Source organism: Lytechinus variegatus, chromosome 11 (assembly GCF_018143015.1).
Source record: "Lytechinus variegatus isolate NC3 chromosome 11, Lvar_3.0, whole genome shotgun sequence".
Classification (NCBI taxonomy): domain Eukaryota; kingdom Metazoa; phylum Echinodermata; class Echinoidea; order Temnopleuroida; family Toxopneustidae; genus Lytechinus; species Lytechinus variegatus.
Window position 1 is genome coordinate 838,286 of NC_054750.1, and position 20,752 is coordinate 859,037.

Here is a 20,752-nt window from a genome sequence, read left to right on the forward strand (position 1 = left end):
ATTTCGCCCCCCCCCCTTCATCTGATGTGTACATATATTGATTATTGTATTCTTTGGAGGCTTCTTATTTTCAAGTGTAAACTTTTTGTTGCCCTCCTTTTCTTGTAATGATATTTCTTTATACGAATGTACAGTTTGATGATGTTTTTTATTATAATCAAGAATAAATTGATCTGAATTGAAAATTGAATAAAATTGAAAATTGATCATGCTGAATTTGACAAACATTTCAAAGCTTTGGAAGATATGGTGGCACAGCTCACCGAGACTCAGCACACCATGTTCACTCATCCCGTGGAGGGATCATCAGGTTCCAGCATTTATAGAGAGTTACAGAGTTATGAATTACAGAGCGTGCCAGATGATGGCAGACGGGTTGATGTCATCATAAGTAGATCTGGTAGATCACACATGCAGCAGGGGTGTGAGTGGTCACAAATAAAAAGATCTGAAAAAAGCTGAAGTATTGAAAAAGTTTGAAATAGAAAGAGCTCCCATACTTTTTGTACAGAGGAAAGCCAAACATAAGCTGAAATTCAGCTAAAAATCAAAACAAAAAATCTGAAATCAGATAAAAATCTGAACACTCACACCCCTGTTGAGTGCAGGAAGCATGACCAAGAATATACAAGTTTACTTGAATGAAGAGTACATGTACCTGTAAAAATATAAGGGAAATGTATCATATTGGTAATGCTGGTTTTTTTTATTCATATATTGATATGTTTTATCATCAATAAAAAATAAAGAAAGAAGATACAGGTTTAGTTAATGTATGTATATTTCAACACATTAACTGGTATGGATTCCATTTTTTCAAGTTTTTGATAAAATTGGTAAAATGAATGGTAAGTGATGGATCAGGTGATGCACCAATCAGTCAAAGCAAGCAACATTTTTCACTTGCATTCATTGATTTAGCCTATAAGATGGCTATTCAAAGTGGCTGAGAGAGGTGTCCTTGAGAGTTACCATGGTGGCCTTACTTTCAGAAGGAAGGGTGCAGGTCGGCCAGACCTTCCTCGGTGGCATTGGGGTTAAAAGCAAGAACAAGCATTTAGGGACCTGAAAGATAGGATTACATCACCTCCAGTCCAGTGAATACACAGTGTTTTCACTGGAGGGCATCGATCCTGTCGCAGGGAAGTACCGGCCTCAAAGGTGAGGCTGGAGAATGCATAGAAAAACAGCATGGCTGGAGATAAATGAGAGGTCTTTGCAGGCACGACTAGTACTGATCAGTTCACTGATACCTTTGTGATACCTAAGCTAGCAAATACTATTAGGTTGTCGGGCAGAAGTAGAACTGAAACTGCTAAGAGCTACGAAAAAGTAGCAGAGTCTTATTCAGACAGACGATGAGGTCAGGTTCGTCCACTGAGTAGCACTCTGAAGTCTATTGCTTTCCAAGGAGGCCAAACAAACTTGCATTCAGATCGATCGAGAAGACCTTACTTCACATTGGATTCTTTTGAATACTGTTAAAGAAAATACAGAGCTCAACCTTACAAGCTCATGTTTGATGGAGTATGAGATGTAGATACACAGATAAAAAAAAATTGAAAGAAGACTGAGGCAATTGGTCGTGAATCCATACCTCAGAAGCGGCATCAATTGATCATGCACGTGCTTGGTTCACCATCAACTTCAAGTTGTTCCACCACCAAATCTGAACAAATTTTGATCGAAAAGGTATATCTTAAACTCATATGTGACCTCACAGTTTTGGAAGAAATATCACTGCAACTGTGATATTTAGTTTATTATACATGGGCTAATGCGACAAAATATAATTGATAAATTTACTGCAACATTAATAATACATACGCTGGGAGCTGTGATGCTATGTTTGAGAAAATTTGGGACATATGAGTTGGTGTGACAAAATGCATTGCTGGAACATTCTCAGTTGCAACAGGGCTCACATAAACACTGTGAATTATGTCTTGTCTCTTCATTATCTATGAGTAAAACAAAGGGAAAAAAGGCAGTATGGAACTTGAGTGTCCGCTTGCATTTGTGCAGTTTACAGTGTACACAGAAGCACTGAATTACCACTGTTCATTTGACCGTTTGTACCATCTCATCAATGGCATCCCAGTCAATATTGCTCATGATGCTACTGCCAACTGATGCGATCTCTTCTAGTTCACGGACATCCACAGCAGCAGAGAATAGCCCTTGTCACCGACATCACTCATCTTGTTCACTTGACCGTTTGTATCATCTCATCAATAGCATCCCAGTCAATATTGCTCATGATGCTACCGCTTCCAATCGATGCGATCTCCTCCAGTTCACGGACATCAACGGAGGCAGCGTAATCTCCATCATAGTCCTGTTCACCTAGGTCACTCATCTCGTACTGGGGCTCGGTAATCGTTGGTAGACCCTGACAAAATTTAATAAATCACATTCAATCTGTTAAAAATGAATTATCAGGACATTGGTTTAGAATTTCTATATTAAGTGCTACCAAACCACCACTACCATGGCGTCTTCGGGCAATGTGTGTCTACTAAGTACGTCCCCCTTTTTTTCATTCTTACTTCATAAACTGCAAAGCAAACAAATTTCCATGTAATAACTGGAGAAGAGACAAATAACTTCAATAAGTTCCCACATAGGGGGGATGGACATACATATTAAATGTTTTAAATCGTTAAAGCTGTAGTAATAGTATGCAGTGCTTAGAGACATTGTTTAGACGTTATGTAAATATTGCATATTATCATTATTTAAATTGAAATGAAAATGCTAATGATTTACAAGACACATCAACCCATTCACATATACATAAAAATTCCAGAAATTATTTTTGTCAATAAGAAAAAATAAAAAGAATAATCACCTCATCAAGGTCATCATCTTCCTCCAACAATCTCCTCACGTCATCCGAAACACTCCATGGACTGAGCGCGCTCACATCAGACATCTCTTCCTCCCCCCTTCCTGCCTGTCTCGTACCCATCTCATATGGCTGGTGTCTCGGGGAGGGGCTTCGGAAAGGTGCTGCCTTTCGGGTGTAGTATGTTCCGGTTGGTACCGGTCTTGTACCTGTAACAGAAAGAAAATATTCAGGGGTAAAAGAAAAAAAATTGATGGTTTTCTCGGTTTTGATCAACATTGACTCTGTGCCTGTTTGGTTTGACTAGAGTAACATACAGCGGATTGCCAAGTCACATTTTATTCACAAAATACACAGAAGTGTGTCTATTTGTACAGTCATACACGCATCCAGAATATTGATGTGTGTATCACATTGAACAGTGTACACACACAAAGCTTTTCGTTGAATACAAGTATGAAGAAAAAAATATAAAAACTTATAGGCCTGAATTAACAAAGCTGGTTTTGAAAACCCACGGTTGAGTCCATGGTTTATGCAGATTTCCTGTATAAATTACGCTTGATTTAGCGCTTATCGGGCACGTGTATAAAACATGTCCAATGCTGATGCGCGCATTTGTCACAGTGCGCCAAATTGACGCCTGTTACCATGGTTAGATAAGCTATTTTATTCATGAGTCCGCTGTTTGAAGAGTGGACTCATGAATAACAAGTGGAATGCCTCTGGCCGTCTCACCTGCATCACGCGGTTCAATATAGCAGCAGTGCTGACTTTGAATACTACTCTAACTCGCACAAGATGTTCAGTGATACATGGTTACTCTTATGTCCACTTTTTATGAACTAGACCAATAAACTTACAGAGATATGATGGTTATTCAACAAAAAACCCCAACATGGCCAAAGTTCATTGACCTTACATGACCTTTGACCTTGATCATGTGACCTGAAACTCGAACAGGATGTTCAGTGATACTTGATTACTCTTATGTACAAGTTTCATGAATCAGATCCATAAACTTTCAAAGTTATGATGGTAATTCAACAGATACATGTACACCCAATTCGGCCAAAGTTCATTGACCTTTGACCTTGGTCATGTGACCTGAAACGTGCACAGGATGTTCAGTGATACTTGATTACTCTAATGTCCAAGTTTAATGAACTAGACCAATAAACTTTCAAAGTTATGATGGTAATTCAACAGATACCCCCAATTCGGCCAAAGTTCATTGACCCTAAATGACCTTTGACCTTGGTCATGTGACGTGAAACTCATGCAGGATGTTCAGTGATACTTGATTAACCTTATGTCCAAGTTTCATGAACTAGGTCCATATATTTTCTAAGTTATGATGACATTTCAAAAACTTAACCACAGGTTAAGATTTCGATGTTGATTCCTCCAACATGGTCTAAGTTCATTGACCCTAAATGACCTTTGACCTTAATCATGAGACCTGAAACTTGCACAAAATGTTCAGTGATGCTTGATTACTATTATGTCCAAGTTTCATGAATCAGATCCATAAACTTTCAAAGTTATGATGGGAATTCAACAGATATCCCCAATTCGGCCAAAGTTCATTGACCCTAAATGACCTTTGACCTTGGTCATGTGACGTGAAACTCATGCAGGATGTTCAGTGATACTTGATTAACCTTATGTCCAAGTTTCATGAACTAGGTCCATATATTTTCTAAGTTATGATGACATTTCAAAAACTTAACCTCAGGTTAAGATTTCGATGTTGATTCCTCCAACATGGTCTAAGTTCATTGACCCTAAATGACCTTTGACCTTGGTCATGTGACATGAAACCCTAATAGGATGTTCAGTAATACTTGATTAACCTTATGGCCAAGTTTCATGAACTAGGTCCATATACTTTTAAGTTATGTCATTTCAAAAACTTAACCTCAGGTTAAGATTTGATGTTGACGCCGCCGCCGCCAGAAAAGCGGCGCCTATAGTCTCACTTTGCTTCGCAGGTGAGACAAAAACAGTGGACTAATGAATATGTAGAGTATCTAACCATGGTAACAGGCGTCAATTTGGCGCACTGTGACAAATGCGCGCTTCAGCATTGGGCATGTTTTATACAGATTTATTTCAGATTTTCTCAGACTCTTTTCCAGACAGAAGTATATCCAACAACAATATGTACCGTGAATACACATGGTTATAATAACAGAAATCCTATTCTTCAACATCTTTTCACTTCGATCATTCTTTGTAAAATAACATTATCTTTGATGGTCATAAATAAATGAATAGGCACATAATTATCTTCACCAATCTTCGAAAGCAAAGTTTAGCCACATGAGTAAACTCACCGTAGACAGCCTTGTGTTTGGTCGTCGGTGCTGCTTCTGCTGCATTCTGTTTGAGTCTATCTACATAAGGCACTGGTTCATGTGCTCTGGGTTTAGCCTTCATACCAGGATTCATACGAGGACTCACTACAGGCTCTGTAAAAAAAAAATGGACAAGAATAAAAAAGGTATTCTAAATTTCAAAATGGATGTATTTTATCTCCAGAGTAATTTAGTTTGGCATGGTGGTCCTGGTGGGTGTGGCTTCTCTTACTGGCTGGCGGCTCTAGGGTGTTTTCTGTACTCTGAGGTCTTAATTATTACTCTTTGGAGGTGGAGTCAATTTGATTTATTCACTTTATGTATTCATGTATCCACTTAATAGCTCCTGGTACCTGTCTTGCATGAGTACCCATCTAAAACTGCATTGTTCCACTGTGGTGACACTTTGTCTCACACTGTGGGTCAGTGGTTGGTGTTGTGTTGTGGGTGCTCAAGCATGCAGACAGGGTATATATATTTATGTATATTCATTTCATTTATATATTTATACTACATGTATGTATTATTTTGATGTATCTATAGTTTGTGAATGATTATTTTGTTGTTTTAATGGACTTTTTGTTAAGAGTCCGAGGACAATTTTTGTGTTTTTATACATGACAATAAAATGAATTGAATTCTAAATTTGATTAGCATTTCTGATCATAAAAAAAAAATCTTTCAACTATGTTCTGTACAAAAAAAGACATTTTGTGTAGCAGTTAAAAAAAAGTGGAGCAAATTGCGACGTGATACCAAGAAAATCATTAAATACAAGTGTTTTATTTATTCATTTCTTATAAATCTTTATCCAGAGTAGATTGTTCAGTTCAATATGAAAATGAATCATATTACAGAAATATTAACAATTAAAAGAGGGCAGTATTTATCATACAGAGATGCTAACTGATAGCTCAAAAAAATCCTGAAAACCCAGGCCGGGGTCCAGGGCCCGTATTCCATAAACGAGATAAGCATGCTTAAGTCAAAAATCTAAGCATTTTGTCTTATTTTTCTGTCTAAGATAAAACTCTTAGCCAAAACGCGTATTCCATATAGAATTGGCTAAGAATTTTGTCTTAGAATTTGGCTAAGAGGTTTTGCGCAACTAAGACAGATATAGGATGAATGGCTAAGTAACTTTTCTTAAAACTGCAGATTCTGTATTTCATAAATACAACATGGCTAAGAATTTAGCCCTAACTTTAAGACAGCTGTGAGTTGTCTTAATTGTATTACCTTCAAGGTAATTCAGCCAACAAAATTTTACAATTTATACCTATATTGCATTTCTAGCTCCTACTTCATTTTTTAAACTGATTTTCATGAAATTTTGAACACACATTGGTCTTAAGGTAAGGAGGTGGAAGATGTTTTTCTTTTTCAGAAATTGTGTTGCCATGGTAACAATATATTATGGCCAAAATTTTGCCGTTTAAAATACTTCTTTAATTTTCTACCAATTCTCATGAAAGTTAGCTCACACATTGGATTTGAGGAAAGATGTGCAAGACACATTAATGCATGTGTCAGAAAATGTGTTGCCATGGTAACGGTATATAATGGCAAAAATTATGTATAAATCTTACAACTTCCTCAGTTTTTAACCAATTTTCCTGAAATGTGGCACAAACATTAGTCTTGATGTGAAAATGTGCAAAACATATTTTATGCCTATATAAAAAATTGTGTTGCCATGGTAACAAAAAATACCAAATATAAAAGAAAATCTTGTGATTGAATTACTTTATCAGTTTTCAACTGGTCTATTCTCCTAAATACTTGGCATACACATTAGTCTTGAGTTGAAGATGTCTAAGACATATTTTTGCCTGTATCAAAAATCGTGTTGCCATGGTAACATATTATTTAACGAAAATCTTGTAGTTCGAACTCCTTCATCTTTTTCAACCAATGCTCATGAAATTTGGCACACACATCAGTCTTGAGTTAAAAATGTGCAAGAATATTTTTTGTCTGTATCAGAAATCGTGTTGCCAAGGCAAGGTAACAACATATTATATAATGAAATTAGGTGAAAATCTTGTGGTTTGAAACCCTTTTTAGTTTTCAACCAATTCTTATAAAGTTGGCTCACACATTGATTTTGAGGTATAGATCTGCAAAACATAGTCTATATTGGAAAATTTGTTGCATGAACCCATTTTTCTGTGGCCGGTCGAGACAAGTATTTCCTAATAAAACCAATATTTCGCAATTGGTAGCGAACTGATCTACAAATAAAAGAAATGTGATTAGACATGTGAAAATAAAAAACTAGGCCTATACCGAGATTGCGACAAGAACTTGACAGATTTACAGTGAGGCCAGAAAATGAGATTGAGTCGATGTGGATTTTACTAAGATGTACCGGTACTTTGGAGCCAAAAAGAAAAAAAATCACATTTGGCTGGATTCAACTTAATGCTAGATCCCTAGCCTACTTCCTTTTTGAATAGATCTAGACTAGCCTACATTTACTATTTTTAAAAACTAGAATCTATATTTTGATAGAGTCTACAAGTCTCTACTCTAGATCTCGACCTATAACTATGAACACCTAGATTGATATAGTTCTACTTCTACTAGATCTAGATAGGGTATAGCTTTTAGTCTTATTTTTCGTCTAGATCTAGGCCTACGTTAGAGATTCTAGATCAAACAGTAGACTAGTCTGAGATCAGCCAGTCCTAACGTTAGGGCTACCGGCTAGGCTAGAAATAGAATCTAGAATGAATTTGAAGAAAGTATAGCCATAATAGGCTAGGCCGCCTAGACCTGAAGTAAATTTTTATATAAATCTAGGCCCCAGTCTAGACTGAGCTGTTGGTCTACTACTAGTACTAGGCTTTACTTTAGGCCTGTTTTCTAGAAACCTAGATCTAAACAAACTCCCCAAAATGTATAGATTAATATCCCCTCTAAACAAATAAATGGACCTAAAACAGAAGTAGACCTAGGCCTAGTCCTAGATCTACTTGGAATCTACATAGATGTCTAGGTCAGGACTAGGCCTAGATCTAACTAGTTTAGGCGTAGTTGGCAAGCAATGCATAGCGATAGGCCTAGCAGTAGCACTGTATGTCTGTAGACAGGAATAACTGTCGTTTCTGGGAATTTATTTAAAAGTTTCTGACATTTACTGTCATATCACATTGGTGAGATTAGGGTCTAGGCCAACGTAATGTTGTTAGACTGTCGAGTGTCGTACTCGTAGTTTAGCAGAAAAATCAAAATACAGTCGGAGACAGAAGCTTTTGGTCTAGGCTAGGCCTAACTCTAAGTCAGATCTATTCTAGTCCTACATGTAAATCTATCCCTGTCCTAAGTAAGGCTAAGCCAGGCTAAGTCCTGAATGTTGTTCTAGGCCTAGACCAATACTAATATACCTAGGTCTATATGATGTATTATTATATAGCTTCAGTCTCGGTTGCTCCACTATGTCTATGGCATGCCACTACTACTAACAAAGTTACGTTTTGCAGCCTTCATAAAAACGTAAAAAAAGTAAAAAACAATGTTTAATTCTCCTCCAAACAGACGGATATTATAGATCTAATTGGGCCTAGGCTAGATCTAGGCCTAATGTTAGACCCAAGACTAGTCTCAAAAGTTACAAAGTTTTCTCTTAGGGGGCCTAGGTCTACTTAAACTGAAGTTAGAGTAAAGATGTCGAGAGGAATATATTCAATTTATATTTTGACAAACAATACATGAAAAGTAATATATGGGACTGATACACAAAAAAACTGTGCAAGTCACTCGGTTTGGGATTGAAATGTTTTGGTAATTAACAAAAATATAGATATGTTGAATTAAAAATTCTTACCATATATGTGTGATGAATGCTCTTCTCTTACTACAATAGTTGTAATTAGTTTCAATAAAATCCAAATTTTTAAGAAAAAACAACTTTAGTCACATTTTTGCAAGTTTGTTGCAGTGACCTCTGCAGCAATTTATCATTAAGAAGGTCACTGAAGGTCATAGAATTTGAGACTTTGGCTTAGCCATATCGCCTGACTTGAGACAAATGTCTTAAGTTTATGGAATATCGCTAGGGAAGATTTCTCAGACAAGCAAAATGCTAAGACAAATTGCTAAGACTTAAGCAAAAATCTTATCTCGTTTATGGAATACGGCCCCAGGGGCCCGCCCAGGGCCCCTGGCGGGGTCAAGGGCGAAGCCCCCTGAAGCTGGAACGTTTTCTTATTCTTTAGAGGGCTGAAATCATTAATCTACAGTAGTACATAACAAATAATTAATGACATAATAAACTTCATATCATAGGCAAGAAAGGTGCTCAAAACAAAAAAAAATCATGTAACCCGTACTCATTACGGTACGGGTTAACCTGCTGCGGGTTAATAATATAATATGCTGCGGCCAATGGGTGCGACTCGGGACGGGTGTATGTAGCAGCTGGGGTGCCCTTTTTCACTCACTGTACTCATCAACAAGACAATCCTATACTATTGAAAATCCATAAATCACAATTTCTATCAAAATGATGGATAGTTCACACATATGAATTGATGAATACACACCAGAGAACACATATTTCATGGTAGCAAATAGGTTTTCAGCTGAAATCCCGCGGCAGACAACCAATCACTCACGCAGCAGCAGGCAATTGCAGCCACACCGGGCCGTGCTTCGAGCGGTTCTACCGGGCGATCGGCCGCGCCGACTGGGATAGCGCTGACACCCGTATCCCTGCGGGGTATAGAGCGGCGTTTGCAACTGCTACAATGTATTGCTCGCGCGTACCGTGCAAGTACAGTACCGTACCAGCTAAACTTCATGCTGCGCACAACGCTAATAATTTTCCGTCTGCGCAAATTGGCCATCCAAAATTGAAATTGCGCTCTCCGTAGCAAACTCCGTGACAAGATTTGGAGGGGAAATTTTTACGGATTTCACTTTGACAATCGATTTTTTTTCCCGGAATATTTTTCAGCAAAGGAAAAAATCCGGAATTCCGGAAAAATCCGGAAAATTAGCAACTCTGATCATAAGTAAATACAATAACACTAAAGAAATTCTATGATCAATTCAAAGTACAAACAGTGGTTTCAGAACTATAATACATATAGGGATTCCTCAGTAATTAAAACATATACATATGGGTGGATAATACACACCTTCCTTTTCACAAGTTCATTTAATTATTTAAACCATACGATAAGGACAATAGAAAATATATATCTAAATTATGAACCGCTGATATGCAATCTAGAAGGGCTTCAGAGTATCACATACCTCTGCCCCTGAGAGTTCCAGAGTTGCTGAGTTGAGCCAGCATGGCAGTGTACGGGGTAGAAGATCTTGGTCCTGGTTCAGGAGTGATTCCTCGTCTCTCGACCTGCTGACGTCTACTAGGCCCAATCGTCATGGTAGCTGAAAAAAAGATGAGCAGAAAACAGAAAGACTAAAATGACATTCCATGTTTCATGGAAGAGCTGCCAACATTCATTGTGAAAAAATCCTCTTCTTTATTTTTATAGATCCTATTTTCAAGCCTAACATCATGATTTTAAAAACATTTTTAAACATACCAAATATCATCACATGAAAGCTACCAACATTCATACGCGAAAAAATCCTATTCTATTTTCAAGCCTAACATCCTATTTTTAAAAAAAACATTTTATGATCATCACCTATAATAATAACAATAATAATAATAGCCAATTTTTATAAAGCGCTTTTCCCAGAATGGCTCAAAGCGTGTTACAGCATATTATTACCCCGGTCATTGGATTCATTTCAATCCCGCACGAAAAGTGCACAATTTCCACTCGCTGAGGAACATTCCTTGCATTCATCGCAGCCACATTATGGCGCTGGCAAAATCAAACATACATACAATATCTTTCGCATCCCACCAGGTACCCATTTAGCACCTGGGTCGAGTGGCAAAGTGTGGATTAACGCCTTGCCAAAGGACGCTATATAGACAGCGGTGGGATTCGAACACACAACCCTCTGTTTACAAGGCGAGAGTCAGAACCACTACACCACGGCTCTTCCACCTATATCATTCTAGTTTCAAATATCCTATATTTAGGAGAACAAATCCTTTTTAGTGTCACTTTCCCCATACAATCCTACTAATTGGCATGAATATGTTAATGTCAATGCTCAATCATTAATACAATATCAGCATGGCCCCTTTTTCATTGACTTGTTCAAAATGCTAGAATACTATCAAATTCTACCCTCAGCCAATCGAAAAGCAACAATTTAGTAGATTATAAACAGTTGCTTGTAGCTTTTGAAACTGAAAACATATTCACAAAATAGGACCCCTGAGAACCAAATAACATTATTCATGTTGATGCACAAATTTATCCACATTGTGCTGCACTCAACCCAGGTGAGGTGAATGGGTACCCGGCAGGATTAATTCCTTGAATGCATGAGCACTGAAAAGCAGCTCGAGCTACAGCCGGGGTAATAACAACGCGCCTCGGAATAGAATATTTCTAGATAGATGGCGCTATATACATGTATGCCTATAATTATTATTATTATTATACACTGCACTAAAATGACAAAGGTTGCTTCCTAATAATGAATGACACACTTTGCAATAATACTGCGATACACCATAGAATCTGTTCAATCTGTTAAACTTGGTAAGATGTAAATAAAATAACATGTTTGCATATCCTGGTCTGGAAAAAAAGCACCAACAGAGGAATTTACTTGACTTATGGAAGGTCGCCTCAATTACCTCCTGATGGCGAAGGTTACGAAATAAAAGAAGTAAATTAAATCCTCTCACATTCTAACACTAAAGATTATTGTTGGTTCTTAAGAATTATTTCATGGATGTTTTAATATACCTGTGCCTTGTCTTTCCCGTTGGCGTGGTTTGGGTTTGGGCATCTGGACCAATCTGGTTGCCTGACCCCCTGTGCCTTGGGCGCCTCTCATCTCTGCCAGCCTCTCTGTGTATGTCTTGGGTGTCTTTGTGTACTGCTTTCTGTTCTTATTCCATCCTGGCAATCTTTTCGTACCTGAATCAACAATAAAATATATGGTGCTTTTAATTACGAATTTGCAAGTAACCAAAATGAATGAACCAAAAAAAAAACCTTCCATGATTCAATATTTTTTTTTTAATCCCGAGTGAAAATAGGCATGAAATTTCAGGAAATTTGATAAATCAGCATAATGAAAAATAGAATACATTGATTTAACTCAAAATACCACTTTCTTTTTGGTGGGGGGAAAAGTCCCCTAAAATTCCCCACTCATACCAGTGATACACTGCTTTGTAACTGAAATAAATATTGTAGGCAACAAAACAACTAGTCAATGTAAAATTTACATTTTAATCTTTTGACTGGAAAACAAAAGTTTGGATATTAACAAAGAGAGAGGAAGAGAAAGTGTTTATAGACACAAACCTTTTTTTTTAAACAGGGAGTACTAATTACATACCATAGAGCCGCTGTTTTGACTTGACAGACGATGGAGCTCTGCTGGAACTAACTTCAGCCTTCATCTCCTGCAGCATATCAGTATACGTCTTTGGTTTCCTAGGAGTTCCTTCCCTCTTCCTTGTCACCTCCGGTCTCTGAACCCGGACAACCTCAGTGAACGACTTGGGCTTATGGTACGTCCCAGCTGCAGACTCAAGTTCATGATGGCTGCTTGCATGGTCGCTGTCCTCACTACGTGGTGTCACCAAGTCGGACATTTCTGCTAGAACCAGCTGCAGGTCTTCATCGCTTGATCGCCTGGGATCCGCAAACTGGACAGAGCGCTCCATGCTAGCCTGAAGAGATCTTCGAGGAGGTCTCCTGTCAGTGCTTCCCCTGAACGTAGGATGCTCCTGTTGCCTATTCTCGGTCTGATCTCTCTCTCGGTGGTGGTCATAATCATCACGTCTTTCCTTAGTAGGACCTTGATAGGCCTCACTGTCAAACATATAGGTTCCTTTGGGCAGTGGTCTTCCACCTTGGTGACCTCGTCCATCGTTCCTCACCACGTTGCTTTTATCGCCAAGCACTCGGGTTCCTGACATCCTGGAGTCAGCACCAGTCCTGGGTTGTGGTGTTGCGGCAGTTCTCGTAGACGATTGTGGCGCTGCGGCTGCTCTGGATGATGGCTGTCTGGCTGTTGGAGTAGCTGTACCTCGCACTGCTGTTGCCTGCTTTCTCAGCTTGTCAGAGCGGTCTTTACGCGGCGGTTCTATCAAGGGTCTAGGGGGAAGATTTGGTGTGTCCTCAAAGATCTCTGCCATCAGGTCCTTAGCCTGAGCTATTCTGTCCTCATGGTGATCATGAGACTTGATTCTGTCCAAAGAGAAATAAAAAGAAATGAACAGTCATCCTCTTTCACAAAAAATCAAAAAGTACATTTTGCTCCTGATTCATAAGATTTTTAAATTCAATCAAAATGAGCATAAAAAATTACTACTTGCTATTGAAGTACACACTGCAATATCATAAACAATCACAGAGCCAAATTCAAAGAATTTCTTAAAGGCGTACTCCTGGCTGAAAATGATATGATTTGAACAAATTAAGAACAAATTTAAAAGAAAACTTTTAAATTCACTATTTGTTATCAGATTTTGATGAAATTTTCAGCATTTTGCTCTGTGAATTTTACTCTATTTATCTAAAAATAAATATTTTCAGCCCGGAGCATCCCTTTAAGCAGAAAAGTTAAAGGCATACATGTACACAAGTATATAGAATGTAACACACTACAATTTGGTCTGACTTGGGTTGTGTATGAGATCCACATATATTCCTGTGTGAAATGTGGTCTCACATATTTTTCTCGCTCTAATAAAATGTAAATTTAGCAATTAAAGACTATAACAATAAGAAATGAAGCTTGATTTGAAAATATAAAACTTACTGCCTCTTTGTCTTCTTCTCTACCTCAGCCCTTTTGATTTCTATAGTTGATGTTGGAATCTAAATAGGAAAATACATGTTAACAAGATATTATTTCTCATTGGCAAATGTAATTTTATGATCCAACAAGAGAAATCAAATCCCAATGAAAAAAAAATATTCATTTAACAACAGAAACACAAATACAGGAAAAAAGAAGTAGATTTGGATGAAGGAAAATTTGTAAGTGCACAAATTCTTTAATAAACCTGCTACACTCACTGTACAACATAATGCAATTTCACTCTAACTAAATGTTTATAGGGAAACATTTATGCTCTCAATAGTTCTTCCCAAAACATTTGAGGACCTTCTCTGCACACAGAATTTTCGAATTAAAATGGACCCTTTGACACCCCCACCCTCGGAATTTTTTTTTTGAGGGGTACCTTTCAAAACTTTATGCCTATATCTGAAACACTGGATAAGCTTCAAAATTGCAGCAAATGGGATTTTCCAGGGCTCTTTTTAGTTGTTTTCTCTGGCTCTTTTGTAGCATTTCGGAGGCAAAAGTCACCCAGAGCCCCCATGCAACTTTCTCCTGCCCACGTCCTATTAGTCAATCCTGGATTAACCACGCTCACCTGCTTTAAGGAGTCCCCTTTGGGTCTGAACGGCCTATGCTCCCTCTCTATCTTCTCTCCTCTCTTCTTCTTATAATCCTCAATCTGCTGAACTCTCCTTCTCTCCATCCATTCTTTGATCTTCTGTCTCTCCTCAGCAGAGCGCCCTTCAGGCTTGGCAGCGAAGGGCCAGGGCTTGGTCCTCTCCTCGGGGGAAGTGGCCGACCGAGGGGAGAAGATCTGTCGGAGCTGTCTGTCCGTCAGGCTGGTGAGGGGGATGTCAACTAAGTCTTCTTCAGTGAAGCTGTCATGCCTGGAAAAAATCAGTGAAAAGCATGGATGGTGAAATATTTTCAAAAATGCTGTTAGTCAATATTGTCTTGTCATTTAATTCATTTTTTTTTTAATTGAACCCAGAGGAAGGGAAAATTACAGGAGTGATCACTCCATTCTGATATCATCTTTTAATATTTTAGTCCCTTATTTTCTTATTGCATAGGAAGTGAAATGGTGCCATGTGAGCCTTACTCATTTTCAAGAAGACAAATAACATGTAGTCTACACACAAAAAACACTTGATCACGACACAAGTCTGCCCAGGTTCTTTTAGGATGAAGCCCGCTATGAAGTCACGTGGCATCTTTCCCCCTATATTCAAAATAGTTTGTATATGATGAATGTGGATTAACAATGAAAAGACGCTTGCATGATTCCTGTTGAAAAAGGCTCCACTCTGACTTTGCTTCAATCCCTTTATAGCTTACCGAGTCTGAACACGCTTCTTGGCTGCTCTCTTCTGCTGCTCGGTGAGTCCAAACTCATCAGCGTCCACGTCGTCCCCAGCGATGACCTCAGCGATGATGTCACTGACCCCACTGATGCCTGAGATTCCGAGGGTCAGGTTCCCTTCCGTCACCAACGTCCTGAAAAAAGACACACACCATTCAAAGCAGATGATATACATGCACAATAAATTCATAACACACTACAACCAATGTTATATCTGTAAATCACTGGCCCGGGCCAGCCCGAGTTTGGTTGCAATATTAAAAAATAAGGGGATTAGCTTCGTGAATGGACCTATTCCGTATCACTGCACATTCATTCCCCCAAACTGGTCGCAGAAATTGTGTCAATCCCAAAGTCGGTTTGAAATTCCCAACTACCCTAGTAGAAGAAGCAGTAGTAGTAGAAAAGTGGTATTTTTTTTACTATAATTATGATCACCTTGATCCTAATTAATATCATCATCATTATCCCATCATCATCATTCTCATCCTCCTCATCACCATCATCATTACCATTAACACTATCATCATCACCATCATCATCATCACAATCACCATCATCATCATGCTCACCATCACCATCATCAATATCATCATCATCATCATCACCATCATCACCATGCTCACCATCATCATCATCAATATCATCATTATCACCATCTTCACAATAATCGTCATCATCATCATCATCATCATCAATATCATCATTATCTTCATCATCATCACCATCACCATCGTCATCATCATTATCATCGGCATCATTACCTTTCATTGTTACCATGATCATCTTCCTCCTCATCCACCTCTCCATCTTCCTCTGGTTCCACCGGCTTCTCCATTTCAAACTTGACATCCTCCTCCTCTTCCTTTGCCTCTTCATCCTTCTTTCTCTCCTCTTCCTTCTCAGCATCCACATCAACGGGTCGATCATCCGTTGACAGTAGAGGTGCCTTTGGGCTTTCCGCAACAGTCTTGGGTTCTCTGTAGTCTTTCAGGGAGTAGTCGGGTCTTGGTCTTGTGTCACCCGGTTGTTGAGCCATGGCTTCTGATAGGTTCTCCACAGTATGAAGCAGCTAAGAGAAAAGTAACGGAACAATAGATATGAAAAATATGAACAAAATAATGAAAAAAGACAATTGTGTAATTGCTTTCACGCCAGGCATCTTATGGGATGTTACAGGAAACTTACAATAAATTTGGTGGAATCACAATATGATGTGCCATCTATCTTGCAGCAAACAGGCCAAACTTCTAACTTCAGGATCAACATCGCATGCAGGTGCAGGGAAGAGTGTTAATGTATTGGAATGTGACTGTGATGCTTCAAGAATGAAAACCACACGGTAAGACTCCACCAAAAACAGTCTTAATTTCCATGAAATATTAGGCAAATTTTCTCTCCCACCCCTTGGACCATAGCAAACAGCATATCCAGTTGAGCCGTGTCAGCCAGCGCCAAATAATTGCATGAATGCATGTGCAACAGATATAAACTTTTTTTCCTATGAGGCATTGCGAATTTCCATCTGTCCGCTGCAACCGAAAGGTGGTGCAACGTATTGTGAATTCACCAAATTGCGAATCAATTTTAGGTCCCTAAATCAGTCATAAGTCTGGCGATTGATTGCAAACTTGCACTTGATTGCTGGCCTGCTTCTAGTAACAAGAAGTCAAAATCAATTTTGACATAGTTACAAATATGCATCAATTGTAAATTAGGAACAGAAGTGAACTGAATTGATTGCAAATATTTTCTTGCAACTCCCCATTAGTAGAGCCCTGTCTTTCACAGAGGAATCCCGCAAGCGTCTTTTTATATCACCAATTCTCCTGGTCATCATACACAAACAAATGGGGGATCCGGGAAGGTTGCTGTAAAAGATGCTTAGTGCCTTTGAATCCTGATATCAAGGCACACAGTCACGTTCAGTATGTCCAGCACAGAACACATGCATAATGAGGCATAAACTCAATGAGAAATTCCTCCAAAATAGCTATGTGTCGTATCTGATGCCACATCTCATATCTGATGTCAAAGTCTTCAATAAAACTCATATCCTTGGTGCACGGTATTTCTACTTAATCATGCAAATCCTCAAGGAAATTAGAATCATCAATAGCATTTCAAAACTACATGCAGATATTATACGACTATTACTAATTCTAGTAATTCATTATTAGAAATTAGGATGAAATACAAAACAAGATATTCTCTGGAGAGCATTCCCTGTAATGTTTCACCTGCATCAATAGACAGTGTTATTGATGTGCATATTGCATAGCAACTAAAAAGGCCTGGTACATACATACTTCAAAAACACTTTGAACAAGCAAGAGATGCCGCACCCTGAAAGCTTTCATTTTTATGACAATTACGATGGTAAAAATAAAACTTCTTTAATGTACATTAATCTTTACATTGTACATGTAAACATTTCAAGTACTCACTTTTTTAGCACCTAGATGACCTTGCAAATGACATTGTATATTTACTTTGCAGCTGATTTACAAGCATACAAGTACATCCACATTAGTCTCTTTATATTGGCTTATGTATACAGTAGAATAACGAGGGGTCTATAAACTGGTAAATAAATATAAACATTTACCGTTTCCAAGCACTCTGATTAATGATTACAAACTATTATGACCAAGAGTCATATCAAATGCAGTACACAGAAGGTCACGGAAGCATACATGACTAGGTTTAACTTCTTACACCTATTTTGGAGAGTTGCAGAAGCATGAAATAGCCATTTTGTGTCATAGATATGTGATATCTCAATTCAAAGACATCTGTTGGGGTTTTGTCTTGTCTTGTTTTCATTCATTCATCCATTCATTTAGTTAGTTATTCTTATTTCTATTTTATTTTTTGCTACCACCAATCATATGCATATCACTATTTCCTCAAATACTGATAAGCGAAATTTGAAAAAGTTATGACTTTCTTATTCTACATCCAATTTCGTTAAAATAATCAGTGTTTTTCTTGTTTGATTCTTCTCTACTTATTCATAATAATCAAATGTTAGGTGTCGACTTTACCTTTCAAGCAGCTATTTTTTGCCTAGCTTTGAAAATCATTCATTCCCCAATTTTTTCTGTTAAAATTCATGATCAAACAAAAATGTACTGTGATGTAACCATATTTGTCAAATAGCAGACAGCAACAATTAAACATGAATTGGCAACTCTGCCGTATATCTTTGATGTGAAAACAGAAGAAAAACCTCACCAGTTTGGTATTGTTGAAATCTCTCTGCATGGATTGAGAAACCTCATCAATAGCTCCCAATCGCTCGTTCATGTTGGCTAATTGATTCTGGATACGATTCTTAGATTGGTTGCGAGAGGAGCTGATTTCTGAAGCAAGCTTCATTCCTCTCCTAGAGTAAAGGGAGAGGGAAACGGGTCATCAAAATCAGTATTAAAAGCAAATGAAGGTAATTTTGTAAAGGGACCTACAGTATTACGAGAAACAAATATGTGAGAATTCAAGTTGTCCATAACTAAAAATTCCATGTCAAAATGTCATTCTTCATAATAATAATAATATTCCGCATTCATATGCACTAGTCACAAGAAATAGTTGCATCGAAACCGAACCCTTTTTTTATCTCGGCTATTGACCCCCCCCCCTTCAGCCCTCCGTCCTGAAATTGCACAAATTTTATGCAGGCACTCAAATCGACCTAACCCCTCCTTTAAATTGTAATATCCTCCCATTTTTAAATGATAATAAACTGTTTCACACTTTTAACAGACCCTATAGGCTAATTTTTAACAGACCTGTGTGAAAATAAGCTGCAATATCATTTTCAACATCATTTTCCCCATCATTCATATTTTCATAATATTCTATGTTAATCTATTTAATCCAAGATATTTTTTCAGAAGAAATAATGGATTGTGGATGACTTGTAGCTATTATTCAAGGGGGAACTTCCAACAATTTCATTTCAAACAGATTTTTATATCCTGGTATTTCCACTCACTCTGCTTTATCTAGTTTTGCCTCCAGAAGTTTCCTCGTCACTTCATCACCGATCCTCTTCCTCCTCTCTGCCCCGTCCATCTCATCCCCATCATCCTCCAGGAGAGCGAGACCATCAGCAGGGACCGCATCCCGGTGGAAGAGGGAATTATAATGGAGCTCCGCTATGGTCGCCTGATCCTCCTCCTCCTGCATGACATCATCTTCTCTCCTTCTCTTGGATTCCTTCTCTCCGGGTGATCTTCTGGTTGAGCCATCTTTCTCAGGGTATTGGTAGTCCTCATCCTCTGTGAGATGGGTGGAACCAATTGTAGCAAAGAGTGCATTGGAAGTGTGCATGTTAGAAACTGCTGCCAACATTATCTGCATCATGTTTTTGGTCATTGGTTTCGTAATCATCTCCAAATCTATATCATTGTGATTTATAATCATATTCCTGATCCTATATGTTAATCTCTCTCCCATCCTCAGTATCATCTAAAAATTCTACATCATCAACTTCTCATACCATCAATATTCATCATCATCATCATTACCACTATCATCCCCACCACCACCAACATCATCATCATCATCATTACCATCAGCATCAGCAGCATCATCATCATCATCATCACCACCACCACCACCACCACCATCATCATCATCATCATCATTATCATCAACATCATCACCACCACCATCATCATCACCACCATTACAACAACTATAACTCCCTTATCTCACCTCTTCTCCGCCTCCCTTTGAAATCCTTGGAGTCTGGATGTTGAGGTATATCTCTGAATACATCATCAGCATTAATATCAGCAACATGAATGAAATCTCGCACCGATGAGCCTGGTTGACCGGTCTACAAATAAAATGAAAAATAATGTTTTCTTTTTTTATCAAACAACATACTGGAGCATTGTGAATCAAAACACAAAAGACTTTATTTACATTTTTAAACTACATTCGACCTCTTGACCAAAAATCTACTCCGTAGAAGAGCCGTGGTGTAGTGGTTCTGACTCTCGCTTTGTAAACAGAGGGTCGTGTGTTCAAATCCCACTGCGGTCTAGCATCCTTTGGCAAGGCATTAATCCACACTTTGCCACTCTCGACCCAGGTGCTAAATGGGTACCCAGTAGGATGCAAGAGTTATTGTATGTTTGAATTTACTTTGCCAGCGCCATTATGAGGCTGCGACGAATGCACGGAAGGCTCCCCAGGGAATGGAAATTATGCACTTTTCCTGCGGGATTGAAATGAATCCAATGAATGGGGTAATAATAT

General features: G+C 38.3%; 1 protein-coding gene across 1 annotated transcript in view; it reads right to left on the minus strand.

Moving 5' to 3' along the window:
• Positions 1–1,145: 1,145 nt before the first annotated feature.
• The window catches only part of LOC121424123, a 90,469-nt gene continuing 70,862 nt past the window's right edge, over positions 1,146–20,752 (minus strand). Inside the window, 13 exon segments of the mRNA XM_041619722.1 lie at positions 1,146–2,392; positions 2,852–3,057; positions 5,188–5,322; positions 10,471–10,608; positions 12,060–12,233; positions 12,661–13,517; positions 14,092–14,150; positions 14,714–15,005; positions 15,457–15,615; positions 16,246–16,553; positions 18,719–18,869; positions 19,479–19,764; positions 20,204–20,327. Coding sequence (XP_041475656.1) covers positions 2,207–2,392; positions 2,852–3,057; positions 5,188–5,322; positions 10,471–10,608; positions 12,060–12,233; positions 12,661–13,517; positions 14,092–14,150; positions 14,714–15,005; positions 15,457–15,615; positions 16,246–16,553; positions 18,719–18,869; positions 19,479–19,764; positions 20,204–20,327 — 3,075 coding nt within the window. The 3' untranslated portion in view covers positions 1,146–2,206.